Source organism: Scyliorhinus canicula, chromosome 18 (assembly GCF_902713615.1).
Source record: "Scyliorhinus canicula chromosome 18, sScyCan1.1, whole genome shotgun sequence".
NCBI lineage: Eukaryota > Metazoa > Chordata > Chondrichthyes > Carcharhiniformes > Scyliorhinidae > Scyliorhinus > Scyliorhinus canicula.
The window spans coordinates 65,644,189-65,658,056 of record NC_052163.1 but is presented as its reverse complement, the minus strand read 5'-3'; the positions used below and the strand labels follow the sequence as shown (position 1 = coordinate 65,658,056).

General features: G+C 50.4%; 1 protein-coding gene across 4 annotated transcripts in view; it reads left to right on the top strand.

Annotated features, from left to right (window-relative positions):
- Window positions 1-9,241: 9,241 nt before the first annotated feature.
- Window positions 9,242-13,868, top strand: part of pik3cg (phosphatidylinositol-4,5-bisphosphate 3-kinase, catalytic subunit gamma) — a 77,600-nt gene continuing 72,973 nt past the window's right edge. The window contains exons 1-3 of one of the 4 annotated variants that reach the window (XM_038777740.1): window positions 9,356-9,458; window positions 9,572-9,627; window positions 11,895-11,953. Coding sequence is in view for 1 of the 4 variants with exons in the window: in XM_038777739.1 (XP_038633667.1) it covers window positions 9,381-9,458 (78 nt within the window). In the remaining 3 variants the exon portion in view is untranslated. Of the gene's footprint in view, window positions 9,628-11,894; window positions 11,954-13,868 lie in introns of all 4 variants that reach the window. The other 3 variants (XM_038777741.1, XM_038777739.1, XM_038777742.1) reach the window with 3 other exon arrangements.

Sequence of the window (13,868 nt, the reverse complement as noted above, 5' to 3'; positions counted from 1 at the left end):
TGTGTCAAACACCCTACGACAGTAAGCCAAGTGGAGTCTGGAAAGTATCGAGTGAAAAAAGAAATTGGGAGAGCAAAGATCGTTGGCAAGTAAAATCAAGGGGAACCCAAAGATGTTTCATCAATACATTAAGAGGAAGTGGATAACAGAGGGAAGAATAGAGTCCATGAAAGACCGAAAAGGTAAACTGCACAGAGGCGGAAGATATGGGTATAGTTCTTAATGAATACTTTGCATTTGTCTTCACAAAAGACGGGGGAGGGGTGATGCAATCATTGCATTTAAGGAGGAGTTCTGTGATATATCGGATGTGATAGATCGAGGTAGAGAGGAAGTTGTATGGGGATTAGAATCCTTGAAAGCGACTGTAACATCAAAGCTGGATGTAATGTACTTTGGGCTGTTACAAGAGGTCAGGGATGAAATTGCAGATACTCTGACCATCATTTTCCAATCCTCAATGGATGGATGAAAGTGCATTGCCAGAGAATTGAAGGACTGCTAACGTACCTTTGTTTAAAAATGGAGTGAGGAATAGGCCAAATAACTGCAGGCCCGTCAGTATTGGGCAGATTACTAGAATCAATTCTTAGAGACTAGATAAACAGTCACTTAGAAAGACATGGGTAAAGGTAAAGTCGCCATAGTTCTAGATAACCATAGGCTGCTTTCCCATTTGAGGGGGAGAGCTGACTGCTGCTGATTTAACATAAGGATCACTATACCTCAAGCGAGGTTGAGAAGGTTGAGTTTTCATGAATAACCATGAAGCTCCAGGGTCCCAGGTTCGATTTCCGGCTTGGATCACTGTGTGTGGAGTCTGCACATTCTCCCCGTGTGTGCGTGGGTTTCCTCCGGGTGCTCCAGTTTCCTCCCACAGTCCAAAGATGTGCAGGTTAGATGGATTGGCCATGCTAAATTGCCCTTAGAGTCCAAAAAGGTTAGTTGGGATTACTGGATTACAGGGATAGGTTAGGTGTGGGTTTAAATAGGGTGCTCTTTCCAAGAGCCGGTGCAGACTCGATGAGTCGAATGGCCTCCTTCTGCACTGTAAATTCTATGATTCTATAATCTCAACTGGTATGAGAATTGAACCCACGCTGCTGGCCTCACTCTGCATTATTCAGTGGAATTCAGTGGAATGTACTAAACTGGATATAAAATTAGCTTGTGGTAGGAAATGATCATAAGACCATAAGACATAGGAGTGGAAGTAAGGCCATTCGGCCCATCGAGTCCACTCCGCCATTCAATCATGGCTGATGGGCATTTCAACTCCACCTACCAGCATTCTCCCCGTAGCCCTTAATTCCCCTCAAATGATGAGCCATCAATTGAACGCGAGACGAGTTGCTGTACAAAAGTTAGGCTTTAATAAGCTAGAAGTTAGCCCTGCGGTCGACTACAATAAATGGACGACTGCCGGGCGTTCTGACTATTTATACCTCGGTATGGAGGCGTGGTTAACTCAGCCTCTCGACCAATCGGAGAGCCGTCACATGACTCGTCTCAACCAATCGGTCGAGAGGAACATTACCGACCAGGGCCAATGGTAAGCCGGTGTTCTGCACCAATGGCAGACAGCTATGCAAATCATACCACCACAGGAAACAAAAGGGAGTGGTTGACAGGTCCATGGCTGATATTTTCTCATCCCCATTCTCCTGCCGTCTCCCCAAAACCCCTGATCCCCTTATTAATCAAGAACCTATCTATCTCTGTCTTAAAGACACTCAGTGATTGGCCTCCACAGCCTTCTGCGGCAAAGAGTTCCACAGATTCAGACCCTTTTGCTGAAAAATTCCTCCTCATCTCTGTTTTAAAGGATTGTCCCTTTAATCTGAGATGGTGTCCTCTGGTTCAAGTTTTTCCTACAAGTGGAAACATCCTCTCCACGTCCACTCTATCCAGGCCTCGCAGTATCTTGTACTTTTCAATAAGAAACTTATTTAGGGCAGCACGGTAGCATAAGTGGATAGCACTGTGACTTCACAGCGCCAGGGTCCCAGGTTCGATTCCCCGCTGGGTCACTGTCTGTGCGGAGTCTGCAATTTCTCCCCGTATGTGCGTGTGTTCCCTCTGGGTGCTACCGTTTCCTCCCACAGTCTAAAGATGTGTAGGTTAGGTGGATTGGCCACGCTAAATTGCCCTTAGTGTCCAAAAAGGCTAGGAGGGGTTATTGGGTTATGGGGACAGGCTGGAAGTGAGGGCTTAATGTGGGTCGGTGCAGACTCGGTGGGCCGAATGGCCTCCTTCTGCACTGTATGTTCTATGTTCTAAGATCCCCTCTCATCCTTCTGAACTCCAATGAGTACAGACCCAGAGTCCTCAAACGTTCCTCATACGATACGTTCTTCATTCAGGGATGTAGTAAGCTGGATATAAAATTAGCTCGTGGTCGGAAACAAAAAGCAATGGTTGACAGGTCTTTGTGACTGGAAGGCTGTTTCCACTGGGGTTTTGAGGTGTAAATGCAGGGCGAATGATCAAGAAGTTTGCAGATGACAGAAAATGGCCGTGGTTGATAGTGAGAATGAAAGGAAGATATCAATGGACTGGTCAGGTGGGCAGTAAATTGGCAAATGGAATTCAATCTGGAGATTAATCTGGAGATGGTCACCTCATTATAGAAAGGATTTTATTGCACTGGCAATGGGGACAGAAGAATCTTATGAAGATGTTGTCAGGATTGGAACATTGCAGCCATGAGAAAAAATTGGTTCGGCTGGGATTGCTTTTCTTGCAACAGAGGAAGCTGAGGATAGGTTTGATTGATGTATACAAGGCTGGATAGAGTGGACCTATTTCCATCAGCAGAGAGGTCAGGGACTAGGGGGCATAAATTTAAAGTGATTGGATTAGAGGGAAGATGAGGAATTTCTTGTCACCCAGAGGGTGGCAGGGGTCTGGAACCCACTGCCTGAAAGTGGGGTAGAGACAGAAACTCTCAATCATTTAAAGGGTGTTTGGTTATGCATCTGATGTCCTGTGACCTGCAGGGTAATGGACCAGATGCTGGAAAATGGGATTTGGTGGGGGGGGGGGGGGGGGGGGGGGGGGCTGTATTTTTTGGCTGGTACAGACATAATGGTCATTGTGGCCTCTTGCTGGCCCCAAACCTTTCAACATTTTCTAAGTATCTGAAATGGAGGAATGTGCAGGTATGTAGGCAGAGGGCAGCGGAGTGGCTCCTTTAGTGAGCTCGTACAGATATGATGGGCCAAGTAGCTGTTGTGTGTCACGATTCAATGATTCTGACCATGCAGCAAATGCTCAGTACTGCACTGGAGAGTCAACCTAGACCTTTGTGCTAAATCTCTGATGTGGTCCCTCCGCTGTAAAAGAATCCTACGCCGGGTTACTAGAGACGCAAAGGCCAGGGTACCGGCCGCTCTCGCCTCCTCCACTCCCGGCTCCGATGCTACCCCAAAGATCGCGAGCCCCCAGCCTGGTTCCACCCTGGAACCGATCACCTTGGACAAAGTCCCCGCCACCCCCTTCCAAAACCCTTCCAACGCCGGACAACGCCGGACATGCCCAGAACATGTGGGTGTGGTTTGCCGGGCCTCCCGAACACCTCCCACACCTGTCCTCTCCGCCAAAGAACCGGCTCATCCTGGCCCCCGTCATGTGCGCCCTATGCAGCACCTTCAGCTGAATTAAGCTGAGCCATGCGCAAGAAGAGGACGAGTTCACCCTCCCCAGGGCGTCTGCCCATGTCCCATCGTCGATCTCTTCCCCTAGCTCCTCCTCCCACTTCGCTTTCAGCTCTTCTACCGAGGCCTCCTCCTCTTCTTGCATCCTCTGAAAGATTGCCGAGATCCTACCCTCACCGACCCACGTCCCCGAGAGCACCCTATCCTGCACCCCCCTAGGCGGCAGCAGCGGGAACTCCGCCACCTGCCGCTTAACAAACGCCCTAATCTGCATATACCTGAAAGCATTCCCAGGGGGGAGGCCCCACTTCCCCTCCAACTCCTCTAAAGTCGCAAACTTCCCATCGAGGAAAAGGTCCCCCATCCGCTTGATGCCTGCCCTATGCCAACTCAAAAACCCACCATCTAATCTCACTGGTGCAAACCGGTGATTGCCCCGTATCGGGGCCCACACTGAGGCCTTCACTTCCCCACTATGCCACCTCCACTGCCCCCAAATTTTGAGGGAAGCCACCACTACCGGACTCGTAGAATACCTTGCCGGGGGAAGTGGGAGCGGGGCCGTCACCAATGCCTCCAAACTCGTGCCCACACAGGACGCCACCTCCAACCTCTTCCATGCGGCACCCTCCCCCTCCATCACCCACCTACGAATCATTGCCACATTCGCAGCCCAGTAATAGCCACACAGGTTGGGCAACGCCAAGCCGCCTACCTCCCTTCTTCGCTCCAGGAATACCTTCCTCACTCTCGCGGTCTTCCGCGCCCACACGAACCCCAGAATACTCCTATTAACCCTCTTTAAAAAAGCCATCGGAATCAACATGGGGAGGCACTGGAAAAGAAACAAAAACCTTGGGAGCACCATCATCTTAACTGACTGGACCCTACCCGCCAAAGAGAGTGGCAGCGCGTCCCACCTCCTGAACTCCTCCTTCATCTGTTCCACCAGCCTCGAAAAGTTTAGCCTGTGCAGGGCCCCCCAGCTCCCAGCTACCTGGACCCCGAGATATCTAAAGCTCCTCTCCGCCCTCTTCAACGGGAGCTCCTCTATCTCCCTCTCCTGGTCCCCCAAGTGCAGCACAAACAGCTCGCTCTTCCCCACGTTGAGCTTGTAGCCCGAAAAGTCCCCAAACTCCCCAAGTATCTTCAACACCTCTGGCATCCCCCCCGCCGGGTCAGCGATGTACAGCAGTAAATCATCTGCGTACAGCGACAACCGGTGCTCCTCCCTCCCCCCGCACAATCCCCCTCCAGTTCTTCGAATCCCTCAGCGCCATGGCCAAGGGCTCAATCGCTAACGCGACGAGCAGGGGAGACAAGGGGCACCCCTGCCTCGTCCCCAAGGGAAAACCTAAAGTCCTCTGACCTCCTCCCCTTCGTCACCACACTCGCTACCGGGGAACTATACAGCAGCCTCACCCAGCTAATGAATCCCTCACCAAACCCAAACCTCCTCAGCACTTCCCACAGGTAGCTCCACTCCACCCTGTCAAAAGCTTTCTCCGCATCCATCGATGCTACTATTTCCACCTCCCCATCCGCCGGCGACATCATCATAACATCAAGAAGCCGCCGTACATTGACATTTAGCTGCCTCCCTTTCACAAACCCCGTTTGATCCTCATGGATAACCATCGGAACCACATCTTCCACCCTTCTGGACAGTACCTTGAGGAGCGAAATCGGCCTGTGAGACCCACACTGGAGGGGGTCCTTATCCCGCTTCAGGATCAGTGAGATTATTGCTCTAGACATTGTCGGGGGCAAAGCCCCCCCCTCCCTTGCCTCATTCAGGGTCCTCACAAGCAGCGGGCCCAGCAGATCTGAAAACTTCTTATAAAACTCCCCCGGGAACCCATCAGGTCCCAGTGCTTTCCCTGTCTGCATGCTCCCCAGCGCCTCCATCAGCTCCTCCAACTCGATTGGAGCCCCCAGACCCTTCACCCGCTCATCCTCTACTCTTGGGAACTCCAGCTTATCCAGAAAGCGGTCCATTCCACCCACTTCCCTCGGGGCACCGCCCGGTACAGCCCCTCATTAAAGGATCTGAACACCCCATTAATGTCCCTGCCACCCCGCGCCAAGTTCCCTCCTGCATCTGTGACTCCCCCTATCTCTCTCGCTGCCTCCCTCTTCTGGAGCTGGTGGGCCAGCATCCGACTTGCCTTCTCCCCGTACTCATATACCGCCCCCTGCGCCCTCCTCCACTGCGCCTCCGCCTTCCGGGTGGTCAGTATATCAAATTCCACTTGGAGACTGCGACGCTTCCTCAAAAGCCCCTCCTCCAGGACATCCGCATACCTCCTGTCCACCCTTACCATTTCTTCCACCAGCCTCTCCCTCTCAACCCTCTCCCTGTGCGCCCAAATGGATATCAGCTCCCCTCTAACCACTGCCTTCAGCGCTTCCCAAACCACCCCAACTTGCACCTCCCCGTTATCGTTGGCTTCCAGGTACCCCTCTCTATACCACTACAGACCCGCCCACATACTTCCTCCTCAGCTAGAAGCCCCACATCTAACCTCCACAGCGGCCGCTGATCCTTCCCCTCCCCCAGCTCCAGGACCACCAAATGCGGAGCATGGTCAGATGTGGCTATCGCCGAATACTCCGCCCCCACCACTCTCGGGATTAGCGCCCTGCTGAGAACAAAAAAGTCAATCCGGGAAGAAGCCTTGTGGACATGGGAGAAAAAGGAGAACTCCCTACCCCCCGGCTTCAAAAACCTCCAAGGGTCTACCCCTCCCATCTGATCCATGAACCCCCTCAGCACTGAGGCCGCTGCCAGCCTCTTACCCGTCCTAGACTTCGAACGATCCAGATCTGGGTCCAACACAGTATTAAAGTCCCCACCCAGGATCAAACCCCACGTCTCCAGGTCCGGGATCTGGCTCAGCATTCGCTGCATGAAGCCCGCATCATCCCAGTTGGGGGCATACACATTAACCAGAATGACCCGCTCCCCTTGAAGTCTACCACTCACCATTACGTATCTACCTCCATTGTCCGCCACCACACTCGACGCAACAAACGACAAGCTCTTGCCAACTAAGATCGGCACCCCTCGATTCTTCACATCAAGCCCCAAGTGAAACACCTGCCCAACCAGCCTCTTCTCAGCCTCACCTGATCCGCCACCTTAAGGTGCGTCTCCTGGTGCATAGCCACGTCCGCTCCCAGCCCCTTCAGATGCGCCAAGACCCGGGACCGTTTCACCGGTCCATTCAGCCCCCTCACGTTCCATGTGACCAGCCGAATCTGGGGGGTCTTCCCCTCCCTCTGTGGCGGTCAGCCATAGCTCTCCCTCGGCTCACCACGTGTCCAGAGAACCCCCCCAGGCCCGTTCTCCACGGTGGCAGCCCCCCCCCCCCAGCCTCCCCCTTCACCAGCCGTTCCCCTACGGCCCCTGTAGCAGCAACCTGGTACCCCCCCTACTCCACCCCCCCCCCCCCCCCCCCCCCGCAGCTAGGGGGGGCCCTAGCTTGGGGGGGGGCAAGCTAGGGCCCCCCCCTAGCTGCGTAACCCCTACCATTGTACTTCTGAATGTCAGCCGACTCCTGCTGACCCCGGCTGCTCCCGACATCCCGACGACCCCCCCCCCCCCCGATGCAACACAACCACCATACCCCCCTCCCAGTGCCGGCCCCGCCCCCTACTTCTCCAGCGCGGGAAGAAAGCCCGCGCTTCCATGCCAAACCCCGCTCCCCCGACCCAACACGCGGGAAAAAGACGGGCACATGACCCAGCGGGACCGCGAACAGCTCCCCAACCCCCCCACCAGTGAAAAAACGATAAAGCACCCCAATAAATAAATAACAGCCCCAAAAAGCGAAAAAGCAGAACAGCAAAAAGGCAACATCAAACACAGCCAATAAAAACAAAAGGATACCAAGGAGGACAGAGCCTCCAGACTATGTACATCATTCCCCAGCCCCCCAGTCCTCAGTTCGAGTCCAACATCTCTGCCTGGACGAAGGCCCAGGCCTCCTCCAGAGAATCAAAGTAGAGCTGGCGGTCCTTGTAAGTGACCCAGAGGCGAGCCGGCTGTAGCAGGCCAAACTTCACCCCCTTCCTGTGAAGCACTCCCTTCGCCCAATTGAAACCAGCCCTTCTCTTCTCCACCTCCGCGCTCCAGTCCTGATAGATCCTGATCTCTGCATTCTCCCACTGGCTGCTCCTTTCCTTCTTCGCCCATCTCAGCACACACTCACGGTCAACGAAGCAGTGAAAACGGACCAGCACCGCCCTTGGTGGCTCGTTCGGCCTGGGCTTCCTCAACAGCACTCGATGGGCCCCCTCCAGCTCCAAGGGTCCTTGGAACGACCCCACGCCCACCAACGTGTTCAGCATCACAGCAATGTAGGCCCCCAAATCCGAACCTTCCAGCCCCTCCGGGAGGCCCAGAATCCGCAGGTTCTTCCGATGGGACCGGTTCTCCATCTCCTCCATCCTCGCTAGCCATTTCTTGTGAAGCACCTCTTGTGACTCCACCTTCACTGCCAGGCCCAGGAGTTTGTCCTCGCTCTCTGGGGCCTTTTGCTGTAGCTCTCGGATCTCCGCACCCTGAGCCGTCTGAGTCGCCATGAGCTTGTCCAGCGAGGCCTTAAACGGTTCCAGGATCTCAGCCTTCAGCTCTCTAAAGCAGCGATGGAGCTGCTCCTGCGCCCACTGCTGCCACGCTGCCGGTTCCCCGCCCACCGCCATCTTGTTTTTCCTGCCTTGCACCTTTCTCTGCTCCAAAGCCGATTTTTTGACCGCTCCACTCCTGGTCCAGTCTATCCACCGGCAGATAAGCGCAGTGGATGTGTTCCCACACCGGGAAAAGTCCAACCAACACCGCTACGGGCCCTTAAAAGAGCCCGAAAAACCAAAAATAGCGGGAGCTACCGAACGTGTGGCTTAGCTCAGCATCACTGCAACCGGAAGTCCGGACCCACAACTTTATGACCCCAAGGTGAGAATACCATTTGAGCCATGACTGACGCCTCCAATGCAAAACAACATAATTATTTTAAAAACTAATTTAAAGCAAGAGGAACAGTCATGCCTTGGTCTGTTGTAGACTAATTAGTAGAGATTGATTACTATGATTTATCAACAACTCCACAAATCATTGTATAAAGAAATTACCGACAACACTCAAGGAATGCAAAAGTATTCAAGAAAACCCCATCCAGTAGCTGAATCATTCACTCCCTCCATCACCGATGCACAGTAGCAGCAGTGTGTACCATCTATAAGATGCATTCTAGTAACCCGCCAAGGTGTCTTTTGCAGCACCTTCTTCTGTCATCTAGGACAAGAGCACAGATGCCTGGGAACACCACCACCTGCAAGTTCCTCTCTAACTCACAAGAAATCCTGAAATTCCCTTCCATGGACTGCAGTGGTTGAAGAAGGTGGATCACCATCACTTGCTCAAGAGCAATTAGGGATGGGTAACAAATGCTGGCTTTGCGAGTGATGTCCACATCCCCAGAATGATTAAATAAGTAATAATGAAAAGCAAACTTGGTCTTTTGTCATCTTGCAGTTTCTATTCCATTTACTGAGTATTGGTGTCTCTGAATGAGTAAACATCTTGAGAATCACTGTGGTTTGCTCTCATTTCCTGAGCCCCCTTACAGCACTTCCTCTGCGTCTATACTTGTACATGGTGATCACCGAGACAACACCAAAAGTGCAAACACTGCTTAACCATGCACAAAGGGTTGGGGCGACATGCCCAGGCTGACTACAGCTGAGCCACAGCATTGTCGAGCAAAGGGGCCTGTGCGATCGCAGACTCATAACACGGAGGTAAGTTGAATTTGTTCTAGCTGTGGCTCATTTCCTCCAATCTCGAGCGGAAAAGAAGCTTCAAAATGGGGAAGTTGAGGAGTGGCTTTGCCGTGTTTTCTTTTGTCACTCAGATCCTACTGAGGATTTGCTGAAATGATCTGTTGATAAACGAGGCGCACCGAGAGATGTAAGTATTTTCATCGTATGAGGTAGAAAGGAGTGAGCTCAATATATCCTGGGTGCCCTAGACTGTAATTCAACTTAACTATACCCTTTTCAGTTTCCCAGTGCTTAACTGGACTGGAGGAGGAGAGAGGAACTTGCCCCTAGGCCTCTGCTAGTGCTGTTCTGGAATCGGCCAGTGCTGCATGGGTGACAGCAACTCAGTATTACGCTCCCCATCAGCTTTCTCCTCTCCCTGTGTAGAAATAGTTAAGACAGGATCAAAATCCTGGAATTCCATATCTTACGCCATTCGGGATCATCACCCCCAACATGGATGGCATTAGTTCATGTTTGGGGGATGTGAAACACTTTTCCAGACAATTAATGGATGGGCAATAAATACGGTCTTGGGTGGCACAGTGGTTAGAACTGCTGCCTCACAGCACCAGGGACCCGGGTTCGATTCCGATCTCGGGTCTCCCCTTGTCTACGCGGGTTTCCTCCGGGTGCTCCAGTTTCCTATCACAGTCCAAAGATGTGCAGGTTAGGTAGATTGGCCATGCAAAATTGCCCCTTGGTGTCTAAAGGTTAGGTGGGGAGAGGGCGGGGCTGCTCTTTCAGACGGTTGATGTAGACCCGATGTGCCAAATGGCCTCCTGCACTGTAGGAATTCTATGATGACATCCGAAAAACTCCAACTGTCCATCATTCTTGGAAAAAATTCCAAACCTTTGCTGGCAGTTCCCAAGTTCCACGTCTGGCCCACAGAATCCAGTAGGACTCTTTCTGTTCTCCCCTTCTGCTTTCAATCCCTGAAGGGCACTGGATCTGGCTGCGATGCGAGAGCAGCGTTACCAAGGCCTCAATACAATGGTCACACTTTTATTACCTCAAGGGGAGTTAGCAGAATCTCTCTTCAAAATGATGAGTGGGCAGGGCGGAATTTTAAAAAACATTTAGAGTACCCAATTCTTTTTTTCCAATTACGGGGCAGTTTAGCGTGGCCAATCCACCTACCCTGCACATCTTTGGGTTGTGGGGGTGAGAACCACGCAGACACAGGGAGAATGGGCTCACACCACACCGACAGTTATCTGGGGCCGGGATCGAACCCGGGTCCTCAACACTGTCAGGTAGCAGTGCTAACCACTGCACCCTAACCCTAACCCTAACCCTAACCACTGTACTCCCTAGGGCAGGGAGGAATTTGGACTAAGTCCATGTTACTCTGAGCCACAAGCATCAATCTTAAGGTGCAGTTGTGGCTCAGTTGGCCACAATTTATCCTTTCAAAAGAAAGGGTAGAACCCTTATTATAACCCAGCACATGAGCGGTTTTCTTTTTATTTATTTCTTGTATTTTAAAATTTTATAAATGTGATATATTTTATCATGTCGTGTGTAAATGTCACGTTGTTTTGTGTTTATTTTTATATTTTCAAACTTTGCAAACTTTGTTAACTCTCTTCTCTCTCCACAGATGCTGTCAGACCTGCTGAGATTGTCCAGTATTTTCTGTGTTTTTGTTGGAAATCTATTCCACAAATGCAAACAGGAAGTGCTGGGGAAACGCGGTGGGTCTGTCAGCACCTGTGGAGAGCGAGAGAGATAAGCAGGAGTTAATGTTTTATGTCTAATAGACTGCTTCGGAACTGGAAGTGAATAAGTAGCTAATATCCTGCCGCAGCTGCATATGGCTTTATACTTCAACAGTGTCCATTTGACATTCCTAAACATCTTGCCACCTTCTGCCTAAATTCCCTGTAATTATGTCAGTGGGTTGTGTGTATTCAGGGAGAGAGTGCGCACCCCATTTACATCAAGGAAATGGAAACTCTGCTTATTTGCATTTGTTTGTTTTGATATTGGGATGGAGATTTTTCATATAATCAGACCAAAGAAAAAGTTGGTGAAAACGAGTTGGTGTTTTTCCTTGCGTGGATGTTTTTTGATTAAGGCAATGTTCCCATGCGTCGTAAGTAACAGATACAGGCTGGGGGAGCGAAGAGAAGGATACTGCAAAATTTTCATACCTTATCAAGATGGATAGGAAAGGAAATAAAGGCGTAGTTATCGCTTTGTGCCGATGACTGTATGAGGTAGTATGATGAATTTACACACCATGCAAATTAAACAAAGCATGATTATTCTCCAGCCCCTCCAAACAAATCTGCCCAATAGTCACAGGGAAAACACATTTGTTGATGCTCATTGAACACGTTGGAATCTTCTGAAACCTAACTATGTTTGGATTTTACGCACTTTTCTCCCCGGCACTTTACCATTGAGATGGCGATTGACCGAGGAGGAATCAAAGACACACAGCAGAGCTTGTTCTGAATCTTAAGGTGAGCATCGTTGGCAGAAATCTCCCTCTTATTGGATGAGAGAAGAACAAGAAGAGGTACCAACCAGAGATGTCGGGTGTTGGAAGGAGTGGATAATACAGATGTAAATTATTCAACCGGTCTTGTGTTTGGAAGATTGAAACAAATGAGTGTAAAATCTTCCTCTGCCTTTTCCCCATGTAGTGTAGCGGAGATGCAGATTCGGCTCCGACAGTTCTGATGAAAGGTCATTAACCTGAAATGTTTTTCGTTCCACAGATACTGTCCGCCCTGCTGAGTATTTCTGTCAATTTTCTGTTTTTATTGCAGATCGGACCTATCAATAGATTCTTTGTTTTAAGAATTGTGATTTGGTTAAAACTGGAGTTAAAGGTATTACAAAGAACATAAACTGATGGGGCTGGATTCTCTGGTGGGCCATTCGCTGGTGGCGGGATTCTCTCTTCCCGCCACTTGTCAATGGGATTTCCCATTGAAGCCAACCCATGCCACCGAGAAACCCATGGGCAGGGGTGCATTGCCGGCAGGAAAAGAGAATTCAAAAGGCAATTATGATGCGATGAGGCATGACTTAGGATGCATAGGATGGGGAAGGAAACTGCAGGGGATGGGCACAATTGAAATGTGGAGCTCGTTCAAGGAACAGCTACTGCATGTCCTTGATAAGTCTGTACCTGTCAGGCAGGGAGGAAGTGGTTGAGCGAGGGAACCGTAGTTTATAAAGTAGTTGAATCACTTGTCAAGAGGAAGAAGGAGACTTATGTAAAGATGAGATGTGAAGGTTCAGTTAGGGCGCTCGAGAGTTACAAGTTGGCTAGGAGAGAGCTAAGAAGAGCTAGGAGGGGACATGAGAAGTCTTTGGCAGGTAGGATCAAGGATAACCCTAAAGCTTTCTATTGGTATGTCAGGAATAAAAGAATGACTAGGGTAAGAGTAGGGCCAGTCAAGGACAGTAGTGGGAAGTTGTGCGTGGACTCCGAGGAGATAGGAGAGGTGCTAAATGAATATTTTTCGTCAGTATTCACACAGGAAAAAGACAACGTTGTCGTGGAAAATACTGAGATACAGGCTACTAGACTAGAAGGGCTTGAGGTTCATAAAGAGGAGGTGTTAGCGATTCTGGAAAGTGTTAAAATAGATAAATCCCCTGGGCCGGATGGGATTTATCCTAGGATTCTCTGGGAAGCTAGGGAGGAGATTGCTGAGCCTTTGGCTTTGATCTTTATTTCATCATTGTCTGCAGGAATAGTGCCAGAAGGCGGGAGGATAGCAAATGTTGTCCCCTTGTTCAAGAAGGGGAGTAGAGACAACCCCGGTAACTATAGACCAGTGAGCCTTACTTCGGTTGTGGGCAAAGTCTTGGAAAGGTTTATTAGAGATAGGATTTATAATCATCTAGAAAGGAATAATTTGATTAGGGATAGTCAACACGGTTTTGTGAAGGGTAGGTCGTGCCTCACAAACCTTATTGAGTTCTTTGAGAAGGTGACCAAACAGGTGGATGAGGGGAAAGCAGTTGATGTGGTGTATATGGATTTTAATAAAGCGTTTGATAAGGTTCCCCATGGTAGGCTATTGCAGAAAATACGGAGGCATGGGATTCAGGGTGATTTAGCAGTTTGGCTAGCTGTAAGAAGACAGGGTGGTGGTTGAGGGGAAATATTCAGTCTGGAGTTCAGTTACTAGTGGTGTACCACAAGGATCTGTTTTAGGGCCACTGCTGTTTGTCATTTTTATAAATGACCTGGAGGAGGGCGTAGACGGATGTGTGAGAAATTTGCAGATGACACTAAAGTCGGTGGAGCTGTGGACCGTGCGGAAGGATGTTGCAGGTTACAGAGGGACATAGATAAGCTGCAGAGCTGGTCTGAGAGGTGGCAAATGGAGTTTAATGCAGAAAAGTGTGAGGTGATTC